This window comes from Fulmarus glacialis, unplaced genomic scaffold (genome assembly GCF_000690835.1).
Source record: "Fulmarus glacialis isolate BGI_N327 unplaced genomic scaffold, ASM69083v1 scaffold13551, whole genome shotgun sequence".
NCBI classification, from domain to species: domain Eukaryota; kingdom Metazoa; phylum Chordata; class Aves; order Procellariiformes; family Procellariidae; genus Fulmarus; species Fulmarus glacialis.
The window spans coordinates 3,895-22,134 of record NW_009190961.1 but is presented as its reverse complement, the minus strand read 5'-3'; the positions used below and the strand labels follow the sequence as shown (position 1 = coordinate 22,134).

General features: G+C 38.8%; 1 protein-coding gene across 1 annotated transcript in view; it reads right to left on the bottom strand.

The window, feature by feature from the left end:
• The window catches only part of FBXO11 (F-box protein 11), a 73,667-nt gene extending 55,966 nt beyond the window's left edge, over positions 1–17,701 (bottom strand). Inside the window, exon 1 of the mRNA XM_009586511.1 lies at positions 17,590–17,701. Within this exon, the coding sequence (XP_009584806.1) occupies positions 17,590–17,623 (34 nt within the window). The 5' untranslated portion in view covers positions 17,624–17,701. The remainder of the gene's footprint in view (positions 1–17,589) is intronic.
• Positions 17,702–18,240: the final 539 nt, after the last annotated feature.

The window sequence follows — 18,240 nt, the reverse complement described above, 5'->3', positions numbered from 1 at the left end:
CTGCTGAACATATCAAGGCTTTAAGTATTTACCCTCTAGATTTCCTATTACATGGCCTCGCTAGTACACTGAAGCTCCAATCCAACTGCTTTTACCCAAGGAATGCTTTGTTATAAAACATAACTTAGTAGTACATTAGCATCTCAAAAACCTCATCCCATTTTCACTCTGCTGAGTACTCCACACATCCAAAAATCCCAGACATCGTGACATCAGGATAGGAAGACAGACCATAGTATTTTCAATCACACACATGTATAACTACACAGCTTCACGTAGCTTACACTGCTACATAAACACTGATACTTTCTACACTGGCAAGTGTTACATGTTAACCAATCGAAGAATCTGTATCAAAATATATTTTGTCAGCAAGAAACCTACTATGAAGAAACAAGAATAATATTTTAGGTAAATCAAATATTTTATTTTAGGTAAATCAAAACGTTCTCAGCACAGTAATTTAAAGATTTGATTAAAAGTACTAATATGTAACTTGTTAAAAACTGTTCTGCAGTTATAGACACTCCCTTCTTCTCTTAGATTTCCATAACATATACATTACCTCATTCCTTGCCAACTGTTGGACTCATTTTCATTTCATCATCTTCCTGGTCCAACGGTTTGAGGGGAAAAAACACCATTACCAAGCATTTTGACCAGGAGTTAGGTTGTAAAACATCATAGGGTACTTCTACACACTTGACCAGGTAAGTGAAACATCACCAAGCCTTTACAAACACACTATGTTTATTTAATAACAAACAGTTAAAGGGCTAGCACCTGATGAGGTATTTGTAACAAAAAGCTATTTTAGAGTGGTAGCGACCTTTTTACAAAATTGAATGCTGATGAGTAACTGATCAAAACACGACTTTCAATTTCTGTATTTTTTCTGTAGATATAATTAAAGAAGAGGTCAATCTCAAAGGTGATCTGCAGAAGTTTTAGACAGGAGGACTCAAGCTGCTTCCCTCCTCACCTTTCCACATTAAAGACTTTTCCAACAGGTAAAGAGATATTTGTGTTTACCCTGGAAGGCAGGCATGAAGACAGCCACGCAGAAATAAAGAAACTACTGCCTGACCACGAGATCTCATTTACACTTCTCAAACTTGGTTACAACAAAAATAAAAGCTTTGATTACAGAGGTATAGGAAAAGATTTATCCCTTACTGCTAGAGCTGAGAAAGAAAGTGAGACAAAGTCCAAGACATCCAACAGATCTTCCTTAAGAGAATTAAGATTTCAAAATTAAGTGCTAGGGTGGGAACAGAGCAGTGATAACCTCCCATCTCTGTTCAGAAGTAAAGCCCTCTCGGGCACAGTGACCTGAGCAGGGGCTTGCAGTCCCGCCAGGCACATACCGCTGCGCTGTGCACGCTGAGCTCCCCATAGCTCAGAAAGGATGGGCGTCCAGCAGCAAGCTCCGCTCCCTTTGCTCTCCTCCTATCCTTCTCGTGCTCTTCCAGTCATTTCTGTTTGTGCCAGAATGGATGACGTACTTGACTTACAAGTACCACCTACTTAAGGGTGATCTTCAAAATAGTATCTTCTTCACCTTCTTCTTAAGGGTGATCTTCAAAATAGTATCTTCTACTACAAAATAGTATCTTTCATCTGGAATTAAATACTTACACTACTACTGTACACCATCTTTGTACAAATCTAAAGATCCTGCTGGTACAAAAAGAGGTAACTAATTCTTTTTCCATATTATTGTTTTAGGCTCTCAGTGTTTAAAAAAAAAATTAAAAAAAAAAAAAAATCAAGAAGTGCTACTGTGCCAACTCATGGTTTCAAGGATCTTTGCAACTGTAAATTGAAGTACGCTAGAACCCATGCTGGCTGAACACGCTGAAAAACTCACCTGCTAGACAAGATCACACCAGCTAGAAAACCAGAGTAATAATATATTCAACCTCCTACATCTTCACTCTAAATTACAGTCAATTTGCTAAAAGTGAAGCCACACGCAATCACTCTCCCTTACAAAGTATGTTCTCAAACTAATGAATCTACAGGCTGCACCAAGATGGTTATATAACATCAGCAAATTGAACTTATTTTCCTAGCCCTATTTTCTGTCAGTCTTCATAATCATCATCTCAGTTTCAGTTTTCTTCATCAAGTCTTCCTGTCACAGTTTCACCTGTTCTGAACTTACCAATCTGACACACCTGAAAACTACTCAGTTGTTCCACTGTTATTAATTTGCAGTAGCACCTGGAGACGCAGCCAAGTTAGTCACTTCAAACACTTAAAGCAGGGGGGGAAAACCCAAACTTACCCTGAAGAGCTCATGGACAAGGTTGAAGCAAGACTAGAACAGGAAGAAGTAAGACACAAAAAGTAATCATATTGAGTTTGTTTTCGCACAGGCTTATAGCTGCATATTGACTGTGCAGTGTTTTGGGGTTATATGAACAACGTTCACATCACTCTGTCCCTGCTGGCTTGCTTACAGCCATCTCTTCTCCTAGCTGATCATCTGGGATGACGGCCACATAGTTTAAGAACTCTGCCCTCAAAGATTTGCTTGAAACTGATGGAGCCAATCCAGAACTGGCTGCTGCCATCTCGAGATACTCTGCCTGATTCATGAGCACGTAAATGATTAATGTCTTCCAAAAGTAAGTGGGGAAGGTTTAAAAGACATTACTGCTTATATTCTTTCAACTGCCGCTTCTTTCAGACATCACTGCTACACAGCAGGGGTAGAATAAATATTTTCTATGAACTCCTTTGAATTTAAATACCACTGAAAACTGCTGATGACAATGAAGGAGTACCTAGTGGACTACAATTTCCAATGTTTGATCTGAATTACTTTACCTTGTGCTAACGCTTAGGAGATCAATTCAGTACCAAGAGTCCTTAATTTCTTTAACCGCATTTATCCCACATTTTTCTTTACTGAACTTGCAAACTATACAGCCGTGCTCATTACTGTGCAATTGAAATGTTGATAGAATGGCCACCTTTTCCCTCCACCCCAAAGATGACAAAAGCACGTTGATGCCATACAAGCATGCATGTGTTTCAGAAACATACCACCCCCAAAAGGTCTTCGGGCAGCAGTTAAACTTATGGAGAAAATACACAGCCCATGGCTTCTCTATGCTCCCAAGTAAGAGCTGGACAAGTGGGCATTATTCAAACCCTGTGAAACCTAAAGTTTCCAGCCAGCAAAGCTAGAAGGCAGGCTACTTTGAAATACAGATTACACCTTGAAGAACCCCGTCATTGTACAGTTGCTGGCTTGACAATATTTTTTTTTCCCCTAGATGTCAGAGCATATGCCACCACTGATGACTAACAAGTAAGGAGCACAAACAAATTTTGGTGCATCAGTCAAACCATGGCTGAAAAAACTATGAAGCCTGACATCAAATCAGGCTGCTATCGTTGAAGTGTAATACTTAACAGTCAGTGAATTATTTCATGTCAGTGCTGTGCGGATTTCTGATACTGGCACAAGATGAGAAACAGGCCAGAGCCTGAACTATGATGGAATGAGTCTTTATTTCCAGTCGACAGGCACAATGGACACGAGTAGCAGACAGATGCTCTGCACTATCTACAGTGATATTCTGGGAAAATATTATGGTATTTGGAAGTGTCCAGTTATAACCAGAAATGAATAAGTAAACAAAACAGAGATATCACCATAGAGATTTATTTCCATTAACAGACACCTCTCAGATGTGTTTTCAAAGTATATAAAAATATTTCCAGGAAAAAAATTCCACTTTATATCTCAGACTCTCAAAGGACTTACAGGAGGTTCTGTCTTTGGTGGAGGAAAGTTCAAGACCTCTGTCACAAAGTAAGAGCTATGTATGTATGCATACAGATACTAGATAATAAAAAAGAAAGAATCTTAAATATTGAGAAGAGTCAGAGCCCGCTTCATTGTGCTCCTGTCCTTTCCCCTTTCCTGCATAATTGCAAACTGCAGAGAACTGCAATGCTTCAGGGAACGCTGGTTAATGCCAACAATTTAGCCCCAATCCAGTACTAACCATTACGTCTAGAGACAGGAGGTTTTTATTGACCATCTAGGATCTTCACCTCAAAGAGAGCCTCTCTAGAGTGTCTAAGTCTTCCTACAGGAAAACCTTGCATGCAAAGCATCTACAGACTGATGATACTATCTTTTACACGGCCACTCCGTATACCACATCCACCTTCTCAGCAGACCAATGCCTATCATAGGATAGCGAGAGTATAGAGTCTAACCTCAGTACAATGGATCACAGTAAGTTTCAAATCCTACGCATGCAGAACATATAGGATACTGTCCATCTGGAAGCATAAAAAGCCCCCACTACACAACTACGTTCATCCAGTCTGTTATGTTATATTTGAAGTGCAAGCATAGCCACAAGCAGATTCAGTATCGCTAAATACTCAAAAGAAAAGAATCCTTCATGAGTTGTTCTTAAATCACGAGCATTCAAAACATTTTTAGCAAGTGAAATATATTTTGTGCACTCAATTTAAAGTATGCCACATGGGTCACGAACACAGTTAAATCCAGCCTACTGAATAAGTGGATGTTTTCCTCCACTGAACTAAAATATACAATACTTGTCAACTATTAATTATACTCCATCCAGAACAGCATCCTTAGATCTCTGCTCATTGTTTGTTTTTCCACCAGCAAAACTGGGATATTCTACGTGTTCTAATATGTACCAAGGATATTTTACAAGAGCACTGAGCTTTGCAGTGTTTCCCCTTGTACTTTGGTTGAGCATATGGAATATTAGCCATCTTTGTTATATTCATGCTCAACACAGCCACAAAAAAATGTCATAAGATGTATTCTAAACAACCGTCAGATTGAATTCTTGACATGTTTATTCTCAAACCATGGTTAATTTAAAAAAGAAACTGTTCATATTCTATAGACCAAATAAATAAACATTTTATACTAAAAATGCCAGTATATTTATTGAAGTAATTTGTTTACACGTAATTTTTATGACTATTTTACACAGAATACAGATTTTAAGAATAATTATTTAAAATATTAACTTTCAGCATGCATCATGTCTCACCATTCTGAAGTTAATCCAGAAGTTTTCCACAGCAATCTTTACTCTTTTTCCTCCACATATATCAATATTCATCCTATATCCAGATGCTATAAATATGCCATTTGGGTTAGTTTTTTGGGATTTAGTTGATTACCGGGTTTTTTTGTTCCCAACTTCAAAAATTAGTATATTGGTAGGAACAAGTATTTCTTCTAAGAGCTTTCTACCTCTGTTAAGGAGGCAGTATTAATTTACCAAGAACCATAAATCCCTTTCCAGAAGACTCTTCATTTTTTGCAAGATGAAAAACAAAGAATTCCACCACCATCTCGCCTCTTCCACATTTTCTTCATCTTTTGCTTACTTTCTCCTCACATACCCTAACAGAAAGCTGCGAGAAGCAACCTGTCCTTTGTTTCAGAAATCCGAAATATTTTTTTCCATCTGATCTTTAAACAATGTACCAGTGCAAATTTATTAATACAGATAAGATTAGATGATACAAAGTTTCTGTAAAAGTTAAGGTTTCAGTGTTTTGGACCACAAATTTCACTTGCAGAAAAAGCCACAGAAGGCAGCAAAGGAGAATTCCAAACCTACGAATCTGTACACAAGAGGCTGTGGCTGGTTCCCAAATACTTCAAATTTGAAGTTTAAGGCATAAAGCACCAATAAGAGGATGAAGACTTCACAGCACAACATTCCAGTATATGCTACCTCTTTAAACATGACTTGCTTTTATAATCATTTAGGCAAAGAAATAAACACACTCCAGAATACATCCACCCATTTCTAAGATTCTCTCCCTTCAATTCCTTCTCATGGAAGCTCAATACATTTAGCCTTCACCCACCCATCAGTAACAATATAAAACGCCGCTAAGATCTTCTCTGCCTTTTCCTCTTAATCAAATTGCGTTTGCATCCCTGTCCCCCACTAGGATGCACCCAACCACTGAGTTATCTCCACTTTTTGACCACAAAGCAGACTTCTCCAAGTGAGGTTGAGATTCCTACATTTGGTCATTCAGTTTTAAGGACTAAGAGAGGCTGCAGGACAAGACACCTGCCCTGAGTCAGGACAGTTACCTGCACTTGATTCTCCTCTACTCCTACCATCCTTAACTGCAAAATTATAAATCTCTCCCTCCTTCCAGTCACCGACTAATCTCTGTAGACACAGCTGGGAATATATACCGTAAGTCTTTTTTCAGCAGAAAAATCATCTGCCTCGCTTACATGGAATATTCAAAGTTTTGAGTTTCCAAATATCCTCATCCACATACTTTTTATTTCCTGAGTGTGCACATATGGTACATGAAAAATAAGATAGCTATAACAATAAAGACAGCAAAACCAAATACAATAGCATGGGGGGAAATATGAAACAGGAGGGACACCAACCAAGCAAGCAACCCAACACAGTCAAGGGAACCCATAATCAATAGAAGTGCTGTGACATTTCCTCTCCTACTGAGGAGCAAGCGAGACCTAAATTCTTGTGCAAGACTAATGCCAGACATAATAAGTTGGAAATGGAAGAGAAAAAACCAAACAACCAAGCAGTAACCATTCAGAGTTTAGGTTATAATAATGAAAAAAATTATATTGGACCTCTACACCTATTGCAATTAAAAATAAAGTTCTGTACGGAAGGGGGGGGGGGGAAAGACTTTTCTTTGTTCAGTACACCCTCCAATTCTCCTGAATCGGGGATGGAAGGAGAAGAATTACTCAATACAAACTTATAAATTCCTATTTTCTAGTAACTTCTCCTGTAGTTTCAGTTAAAGAAACTGCTATTCATTCCTTCCTCCCAACACCAACCTTCCCACCCCCAAAGAAAGAGCTCTGCTGGTGCTAGGTAACAGCTGTATGTCATACTAATATCTTAATTGAGATGTGGGCAATAGAGCAGTTCATACTACTCGACAAAAAAAAGTACATAGGCACCATGTGTGAGAAACAGTCCACAAGCAACTCTAGGCCTTGCATACAGGCAAGAGGCTGACAGCTCCTTTAAGCAATATATACCTATTACTTTTAATTAAACATATAGAGAAGCAATTCACATGTATTGGGGCTCCCATCTGGTACCAAGTAAAGCATACAGCAATAACATATTAGATACTTTCTGCATCAAGTGCACTAGTCAAATGCAGTTACCAGAATGAAAAAAATTTAACATTAAACATCTATAACAACCTAAACTGGGAGAGTAAAAGTTACATTCAGGGCTCAGACTAGATTTACTGCCAAGCAGTAAACTGTTGAATATGTATAATTAAGCATACACAAAACAGTATTATGCTGACAAGACTTTAAGAGCAGCAGTTAGGTAAAAGACTAAAACCATCTTTCATTGCAGCAAACTCTTCTATATTCCAAGGGTAAGAACCATTCACGCTATACGCGGTGCCATCTATTAGTCAGAAAATGTCAGCATTCCTGAAAAATGAAGAGCTGTGAGATAACGTAACAGGTTTTGAAAAATTTGTTAATCACATTTCACACTTGAGAGCTAGTGCCCTCAAACTTAAAAAGCAAAATAAAAGAAGTCACATGTATTGAAGGAAGAAAAAAAAAAAAAAAAAAAATCCAGTTTGGCTACTTCAGCTTAGATTTTTAGGCAAAAGAAAAAAGCCTTTTTAAGACATCTTTTGTGTTCTTTAGAAAACAAACGGGAAAGGAGAGAAGCTTTCCTTTAAAGAAAAGTAATGGATTGTGGCTGGAGATCTGCAAACCTTCAGCTATGACAGTGTTGGGAATGGAAGAAAATCATACAAAGGGAAAACTTCTAGAACCAACACAGCAACAAAATTGCCAATGACACAAGTGCCAAAAAAGATCTAGTTTGGTGCCTTTAGTGGACGAAGAGCTGCAGACATCTTAAGTAAAGAGCAGTTAAAAATGAATTTTCATCTTCTATAAAGCCAAACCTTACTGTGAACTAGTTGCTCACTGTAAATACAGAAGAGTTCTGGATTCCCAACAAAGAAGAGACTTGAGATAAAAAGAAGGGGAGGAAAGTCGTACCACGACCACATTCTCCCCACTCATCACCACAAATAACATTGGATACAGAAGACCAATGTGTATTAAAACACAAGTTAAAAACCATTAAAGAAAAAAAAAAAAAAAATACCAGGACTCCACAGCCTCTCCCTGCTGCAATGGGACAGCCTCAGACAAGACAGCATATGGTTGCCAACATAAAGCTGTCTCTAATGGATCTATTAGGAAGAATGGTGTCAGAGTAAAGATCAAAATCAAGGCAACTAAGTCATGGACTTGAACATCTCAAAATCCAGACAATAATCAGGCAAATCCTTTATCAGAAATAATTACACTGGAAGTAATTTTGAAAGTGCCACTGAACTTCGTTTTGCCAGTATAAATGAGCACAATAGTTTGTCAGTGCCCTTTCTGGTACTTACAATTGTAACTTTTTATTCCAAGTGATTATATTTTTTTTTTTTAATCAACTGTATTTTTCAGATTGCACAGAGAACTAAATATAATTTCCTGGAAATCTGAAGCAATTATTAAAGACAAATGCTTCCACCACATCTGAAAGCAAAGAAGTTTCCCATCAAAAATTTACTTTCACCTAGCAGGTGACATAATTTAGTAGGACACCTCTACAGAAAATTTTAATTCCAGACTTTCTCTGAACTACATGTAGCAATGAGGAGATGCTTCAGACATGTCCTACTGCATGTTCGTAAGACTCCAACCTTAACAGCCTAGGGGCCCTACCAATGATTTCTAAACATTGGAAAGGCACAATCAACACTGAGACAGATTCTGAGACCAAACCAGTGTCTTTTACCAGCACAAAGCTGATAAATTCACGTTGCACATATTCCCTTTAATGGTCTCTGCTCAACTGGACGTGCTGGAAGAGTGGGGAGAAGTGGATAGAGTACACGTATGCCAGCTATCATCATCTTTATAAAGGTCCTTTTAGAGCAGCCAGCAGCTGGTTGAAGTTAGAGCAGAATACCATCTGCACCAGTCCAGATTATGACTGAGGACTAAGAATCCATTACTAATTAAAGTTATGTTGTTTCCTATCCTTCACCCTCAGCATATTAGCTGGCTGTATGGGATGAAGAAATAATAGCAGTTAGACTTATGCAAGAGCCGATGTAAAATGCTATCCTGGGCTCCCTGAGACTTCCCGAAACCAGTAAACTATCAACTCATTCCTGGTCTTGAAAAAACAAAACCAAAAAGAGCCAACCAGCCAACCAAAAAGAGAGAGAGAACAATACCCCCTCTTCTGATAAAAATATTCAAAGCATTTCAAATTAAAAGCCATATATTGTTTGACTGCCAACTGCAGTGTTTTATCCAACTACTTATTTTTCCAACAATTACTTTTCATAAACCCACGTAGTCTTCCTCAATAAAATGATGTTAGTAGCGTTTTTCCTCTCTCTGCTCACAGCAATGTGTCCGTATGATCAATGCCATTAAGAGCTCCTATATCCTTACTCAGGAGCCTGTAAGATAAAGTTTCTGAAGAACTAGCGCAAAATCTAAATGTTTGAGTCTTCCACACGATCCTTTCTGTAGGTTGTCTCTCAATGCATTTCCTTCAGTATTTGTGCTTTCACAATATAACACTGCATTTTAGTAAGAATGTATAATTTTCTTGTGCCATATGTATGGTTCAGTGCACCCACAGGCACACCTATGGCTTCACAACTGCCACATTATTGTTATATTTCAAAACCGCAAGAAATAGTCTATAAGGACACAGAATGCAAATTATATGAACGTAATTTATTCTCACAGAAATGCCCACTGTTCCTCTTGGGATTTTTTTTTAAGTTAATTGCACAAACAATTAAGGCAACCCCTACTCTCTTCCCTACCCACAAATAAGGACTCTGACTGACACGCAGTGGCAAATTAAAAAAAAAAAAAAAAAAAAAAAAAAAGAAAGGCTGCCAGCTGAAGCCTCAACCCTGCCAGCTGCCCCTTGGAATACAAGTTGTTGCCCCAATGACAGATGGCCATACAGCTCACGTGGCAATTCAAGAGTGGCTCCCGTTTTCAGCCTAGCATAATTAAGCCAGCCAACTGCAATTCCCATTTACCTTAATATGCTGCCCTGAAAGATTAAAGCACCGCCACAACCGTATTTTGAGCCATTCAGTGATCCTTGCCTTTAACAGGGATCAGCTGGGAGCACAGGACAAATGATGACTGAGAGCAACAACTCCCAGTTCAACCATCCAGTTTTTATCGTGGGACAAGCTGAACACTAAAGTAAGTCCAGAAACAAGACAGGTATACCAAGAGAGACTGTATAGTTCAAAACTAGACTACCAACCACAGGAACCCAAGAGCATCAAGTTCAATTCTGTGCTTTACCACAGATGTGGTTCCATGATAAACCAATTTAAGAGTATAATACTGACAGAAAGGAGAGTACAGACCTTTTCCCACCAGCTCCTTCACACAATGGCCAGCGATTGCACAGGTGCACTGTCACTGAAACCAACAAAGGAAGGAAGAAGAAAAGCACTGAGAAAATCCCTTTTGGTGGCCATCTGCAATTACATTGCTTAAACCAAGGTGAAACCATGCCTACAGACTTCCCTGGTGACTCTGGGCAAGTCATGTCATTTCTTTACGCTTTCATTTCCCACTGCTGAAGTCAGAACAATGGTACTTCACTACATCCCAGGTGTGCAATGAGGACAGATACAGACATCACTGAAAGCCTAAAAGACACAAGAGTACTGTAAGACAAATATCCAAATTAGTAAAACAAAGAGGGATTCTTTACCAGTACCTGAAATTACTCTAGGCCTTCACTAGAATAACTGTAAGAAATCTGTGGGATAAGAGACATTTCCCCACGTTTACTGTAACCCCAACGCAAAACCTTCAGGCGGAAGGGAAGGATTAAAGTTGAGTGCACTGATTAGTATCTTTTTACATCACTCAATGCTTGAACAGCTCTTTCCCAAGTAAACTCTTAGCATATACAAAAACAAGGATTCCTGTGAAGAGATCAGTAAGTCAGGAACCTTCTCCACTAGAAACTGCTCCTTAGCCTCACTCCACCCACTGCATTACTGTTACTAGAAATACTGAAAGAGGAAACAAAGAACCACTGAATTACTCCTCTCACTTTAAAGCAAAAAAGTTAAATATGCACACATACATGAGTCTTTTCTTAAAAGAAAAAACTCACTAAAAAAAGTAAATTTCTTGTAATTTCTCATTTAATTTAAACTCCTAAGATCATTAAGTCTTTTACAGAGACTCTCACTAACAGAAATTTTATCTGGGGGGGAGACTTTGCCAGCTGCATTTGGAGAAGGGGATACTTAAGAATTTTGTCTCCACATACATGAAAAATATCTGACGGGCAGAAGGAAGAGGCATGCCTTAGGAGGAAGTGTATCATTTATCTGTATTAATAAAAAAGGAACAGGTTGTTTTTTTTTTAAACTGATCTACAAAACCAACACAAGCAGGATTTGTGGATTCCAAGTTCTTAAATCTTGCTATTCTGACCTATCCCTCTTTGTCCCTTTCTCAAACCATATTTTGATTTCACAAACTAGAGGAATTAAAATTCATTTTCTGTAATATATTCGGCCACTTCTGCAGTACTAAAGAATTTTGGGGAAAGACAAAATATATATCCCAGAAATCTTACAAAAGAAAACTTAACCAGGCTCAAGCCGTTCCCCCAGCCACCGTAATGCACACACAGTATTTATATTACTGAAAAATACAACCTTTCTGCCCACAGGACCCTACCCAGAAATATTAAGAAAAATCATAGTGAATGTTTAACACACAGTATATACTCATAATTGTGATGTTTTGATGCAGATGTAGTCACTAAAAAGATACTAAAACAGACTACTTCTTCAGTTTTTCTTACTATTTAAAACTTGCTCATTACGAAAGTGGTAATTATTTCCACCACTCAAGTGACAGAAACAGACGAAAATTTCTGCCCTCCCTAGCCATTACAGTACTACTTCAACGGACTATCTGTTTGCTAATAGTGGTACTCCAGAGGAATGCTGGACGTCCAACCTTGCTGCTAAGGAAGAAACATTGGGGTGGCACTCAAAGTATATTTAGTCTGAAAACCACCGTGCCCAACTCACTAGGATTTCAGCATGCTCAGTGTTTCAGCTACTGTTCTTGATTTCACACGATTGTATAACATTTCTAAATGTTACACATACACACACAAAAAACCAACATTGGCAGCTCATGGCACTCTTTGTGATCTTGGTCATTAAGATGACTGAAATAAATGAAACAAACTATGCAGTCAGTCTGCTGGGATTTACCCAAGAACACGGTAATGAATCCACTCTTACAGCATCAGTGGATGGCAGGTATTGCTTGGTAGGCCTTTCAAATAAAGAGGTTAAAAATCATGATTTTTCCATAGGCTACCTATTTTTAACTTCCACCGTATTAATCAGCATAAGAGCAACCCACAGCAGAGTGCACGCTCAAATTTTCTTGAAAAAGTTAGCCAGAAAACCATAGGCTGAAAAATTAATGAAGTGAATGTGAAAACTGATCTTAAACTGGACTACCACACAGTATCAATATTGAAAATTTCAAATAGAATTGTTTAAAATTGATTTTCCATTCTTCTTCTTCCCACATTATCCACATTTTTACAAATAAGTTAACACTTTCTTTATACTCACTTTTTCTTTTCAGCCCAATTATGGAAACTATAGCTAATAGCTATACTAAAGCAAGAAGCCCCTAAAAGATAAAGTGTTTATTTCAACATTAGCATGACAAATATATTTTCCTTTAAAATTTCATATTAAGGTTATATTGTTTATAACTGAAAATCAGAATAATTTCACCTCTTCTTCTTCTTCTCTGGCATTTAAAAAATAGGTTTAGATGAGACAGAGCTGTCAGAAAACATTTCCTGTTAACACTTTTAACATTAACAAGCTCAGATGTTCAAACATTACTTGGACAAAATGGGAAATCCAGCATCACATCGACAGGTACTATGACGACTTTATCTTCAGAACAGAGCTTCATTAGACACCCACTGAACCTACTCAGGTATGCCTTTTTCAGTTACTTAAACTTTTTAAATTAAGGTAAAATTTGACAATGGCAAGCATCCATACTGATACTGTCAAGTGTATCAGCAGATTATTGATCACAAGCTGCTGATCAATGGGCAGCTGCTGCTAAGAAATTCGGTAAGATATGAAAGGGTCTAACTCGTTATCAAATGCCACCTGAAGTCATTCAGATATTACCCATTGTCACAATCACACCCATTCTTCTTCTAATCATCCAGACAGCAACATTAGCCCAAAGCATTTATCTCCTGCCTTCCCACTGATGCTTAGCTAGCCAAACGACTGCACAACTTGTGTTGAAGGAGGTTCTCTCAACAACAATCTGAAGCATATGCCTTAGAGGCTCAATTACTATATAGCTTTTCAGAGAGTTAAAAATGGAGCCGGAGAGGAAGCCCCAAACGGATCTGAATGAAATGGTTCTTCTGTGATGGAAAACCTGCTACTCATTTTCATACACTGCAACCACCCTAGACCTTCAGTCTTGCAACTTCCAAGGTCATAAAGGATGGAGCTTAGCTGCCTCCTGCCCCTATCCGTGCTCTCAACTTGGGCAGTTGCAGTCAATACAGGTCAAAACGGAGCCAGTGAAATTCCAGAATACATTCTGGTGTATTTTGAATAACTGATCTTCAATGACTGCTGAAGAAGGTGAAGGGGCAGAACCGTTCTACCAAAAAAAGATGGTCACAGATCTTACCATCTTCAGAGAAAGGCGACGTGTCACATCTTGCCAAAGACTAATACAACAACCATGTAAACAAAGTTGCTGTCCTTCCTCCTTCAAGACAGCAACAACTTAAGGAAATAGCAAACATTAATTTGAACAGCTACTACACACAATTTAAATTAATGACCCAACAGCATTTGGGTCATCTTTCTGGTCTCTTGCTTTCCCAATAGTCAGGAAAGGCTTATTTAGCCAAAAAGCATCCATTTTCTCCTCAGCTCTTAGAAAAATTATTAAAATCAGAAGTTTTCCTATGCTTCTGCAGCATAAAGTTTTCTCTAAAGGTATGCTGACAAACTTTCACAACTATTTATTTCTCAGAGGATTACAGCAAGTCTGTATCAAGGCCTATGTCTGAAGACTGAATTCCAAGTAAAGAGGGAAAAAAAAAACCCCACAAAAAACACACACCACACTTTTCCACTCACTTTCCCAAGTACAAACAGCTTGGGAACTGAAAATATTACCCAATACCTCCTAAAAAACTCTCATTGGCCAAATAAGAATGAAAAATGGGGAGGAAGCTTTATTTATTTGTCATATACACACAGGATCAGTAGTGCAGTAATTAAATAACCAGATTCATCTGTGGAAAATGGGGAAATGAGGTAGATTCAAGAGGCAGTTCTGAGTTTCTCTTCGGGAGCCTTGGAAATTCAGTAAGGCAGCAATATCTGACTACTGAAAAGTATTTTTCCATATGCATTTAAGTAGTATTTTAGTTTTTTAATAGTTATTGATGAACCAGACTGGATAGCTACATATTTACTGTTGCAAAATCAAATCTCAAATAAGAACTAAGCACTAAAAAGAAAATCAATTGTTTTACCTTTCACGTCATTTCAGATCAAATTCAAGTGCCATTTGTGGTCAATGGGAATCTTTCAGCTAGCCAGGATTTCAGCGGGCTTTGAATCAGAACATCCAAAAGCATTACTGCAGTGTTAGAATGATTTCAATTACCAAGCATCTTCTGAAAGAACTCGAAGTAAAAGCTACCTCTTTAAACACAAGAAAGAAGTATACCAAGATACTGTGAAATAAACAACTTACTTGTGGTGTTTTAAAATGCACTAATAAAGTTTTCATAAGTTTTGCTAAAGAAAAACACACCCGGTAACTATAACATCTGACTGATTTTCAGGGTAGCATCTTTGTAGTATTCACTCCTTCAGCAAGGTATGGTCTCAAAACAGCAACAACACAGGAAACTGTGGCGAAGCCCTCACCTTACTGTTGCATAGATACACCCAAACTAGCTTGGGGACAGAAACTGCATTATTGTTTTAGCCAAGGCACTCCAGCAGGTCTAACAATCCACGTGGAGAAGGGAGTGCCTTGAAGGAGCGTAATGAAAGAGGGTCAAGCTAACTCAAATTACCATCCATTTGCCACAGGCTAAGAGCATACACATGAACAATTACTGTGAATCAGATACCACAGATCAGCTGACATATGGTAACCTGTCATCCTACAATAACCTGTCCAAATACAAAGATAGCTTGAAATTTAGACTGACTGTAGAGCTACAACTCACCCCTATTCAGAAAGCAAGAGGCTAAACCCTCAAACCTTTGCTTCTAGATGCATAAGCTGCAAACAAGCAACAGAAGAGAATCCACAGATCGGAGCCCTTAAGGCAAACGGGCTGTTACCAAACACTACAAACTGGGATCACCAAAAGGAAATAGTTACTGTAACATGACCTATTCATGCTAACCAGTCCTTTGGTATAAAAGCATGCACACAGTATGATGACCATAAGACTGCAAATTCAGCTCTTCTGCTGGTCTGGACAGTGGTTATTTAAAACAAGTGTAATAATTCCAAGTACGGTTGTTAATTTTGCCTTGTAATGGCAATTCACAACAGGACAAAACCCAAGCTTTTGCTTCCCAACCTCACTCCCAGGAGTGCTTGTTTCTCTATGCTGTGTTCGGGAGCTAGGAACTAAAGAGTTCTCTGGAACATAAGGAGGACTATCCTTCCAGGGGCCTACAGCTAGAATAACCCACAGGTACGCTTGCTGTTCACCCCCCGTATTTTTCCAGCCCAAGAGCAATGTCTGGTAAGAGGTTTAGTTCATTTTTAAAATCAGTTTTCACTAATAATTGCAAAAACCATCATCAAACAAACAACCCTAATCCGAACACCTACCAAGCTCAATGAAGTCAAGCAGGACAGAGAAACCGAGGAAAAACTTTATATACTCTATCAACACTAGACTGGCACTCACATGGTAGAGCTCTACAGCTGAATCAGGTTTTTGGAACACAGAACCAGTTGCACAAGAAGATAAACACTACTATTATTTCGATATTGGAATACCAGTAATATCTGGTATGTATTGGAATGACATTTCTACATACTTTTGCTGAATAAACTAAGTAGAATCAAGAAAATATAGCTGCTTACCAGAAACAAACCTAGCCTTAGTGACAATGTTTCTAGGCAGAAAACAACTATGCAGCAGTTCGAGCTCCTAGAACAAAGCAGTGCCTGAACTCTCACATTTAAGACATCAGACCTGACGAACCTAGCAATGGAATGGAAACTGCAGGTTTCTGTTACAACGAACAGTAGGTTTCATTGTATGTATGATAGCACGTATCGTAGAACAGAGCCACAGCAGCATTTCGACAGCTCAAATGGACAAGACCATCGCCAGTCACTGTGCAAGGCTCCAGCCTCACATGGCAGCTAAACTGATCTAACGGTTAGCTGCGAGGACGAGGGGCAGTCCCACTTCCTTCCTCCCGCTCCCAACTGCATACCTGGTGACCGCCTCTCTTACACACTCACTGAACTCTGCTAGTTAGTTCCAAGAGTTAAACCAGCTGACAACTACTCAGGGTGTTTTGGAGGCTTAGTTTCTGTGGTGATCTGGTTCAGGGAGCTACAAATGCCAATGCAAGGCAGGGGATAAGAACATGGAGCCCGAAGCAGGAATAATGGGATAACCCCTTCCTCTAGCAACCAGGCTCTAAAATTACTTAGTTACCTTGTCAAAATGCAACTAAAGGAAGTATCTCAGAGGAGAGCATAAAAAATAGTCCGTAAAAGCCTGCTGAAAGAACTGTATGTTTTACGAGTGTTCATTTGTTGCTTGTCTGTGTCCTCCCAGCTTCTACGTATGGATGAACAACATTTTAAGAACAGGCAGCAGTATAACCAGCAAAACTCAGTTATTGAGAAGAACCACAATAACCGCTATGCAAGTTATCTTTTAAGAAGTATTCCAGATTCAGAGATTTTAATCACCTCAAAAACAGTTCACTAAACTTTCTAATAGGAAGTACAATTTAAATGATAGGAGATTCTTCTAGAGTGTTTTCTTTACTTCAGAATCTACATCTAGATCTTGCTCTCCTCTTTTACAACAATTTAAAAGTCTTTTTTAAAAGCAATATATTATAAAAGCAGAATTTTGATAGATGTTCTGTAACTTCACTGTATGTTTTAGTTTGCTTTCTCCCACCCCCCACCCCCATTTCATCAAGAACTGAAGGACTCGGACTAAAATCCTGGACTTCATTCAGATACTACAGTTTAGTACCATGAACAATAATAAAAATCACCAGGTATGCTTCCCCTCCTATTCAAGTGCTGAACAGAGAAACACCACATAACTGAGAAACAGAAGTACTTAACAACCAGAAAACATGAGAAGATTAGGTAATGACAAAGTCAACTGAACAAACCTTTCATTTTCTCAATTCCTGTTAGTTCAGTCATGTTTTCTTCTCTTCTTTGCTTTTATTATCCACACATTGAACAGTTCTGATTTACTTTTCCTACACCATCTGTTATAATATATGAGGCTAAATATATTTAATCAGCACAATTTAGAAATCTTAGAGAAGCACACTACCTCCTCTTCCAAGCAGACCAAATAGTTCACAGCCACAAGCTGTAAGAGGAAGTTCAAGCTCTGCCACAGGTGACCCACGTTACAACACACCTGGGGCATACTCACTGCCTTTACAGAAGTGACCCAGACTGGAGGGTGGGCCAAACGAGTTGTCCCCACCACAGTGGCAGCCCCCTCTGGCTACCACCTGCCCTCCCCGATGGTACCACTGTGCATGTGCAGAGTAAGTGTGCTTAATGTGCCAAATAAACATAGGCACACAGCTGTCCCTCTGTACAGGCACTGCAAATTCAGCGCTTGCCGGGCACACCAGATTTACCATGCTGGTGAGGAAACTGCCAATGTAAAGCAAGCTGCAAGCCTGACGTTCCCAGGCAGCTGCCGGGCTGACAAAGCGTTCACAGTACTCTAATTCTATGCATATACATTAAATCCTCCATATCCAGTGCAGGTAATGTTTATTATGCTTAATGCCCTGCAC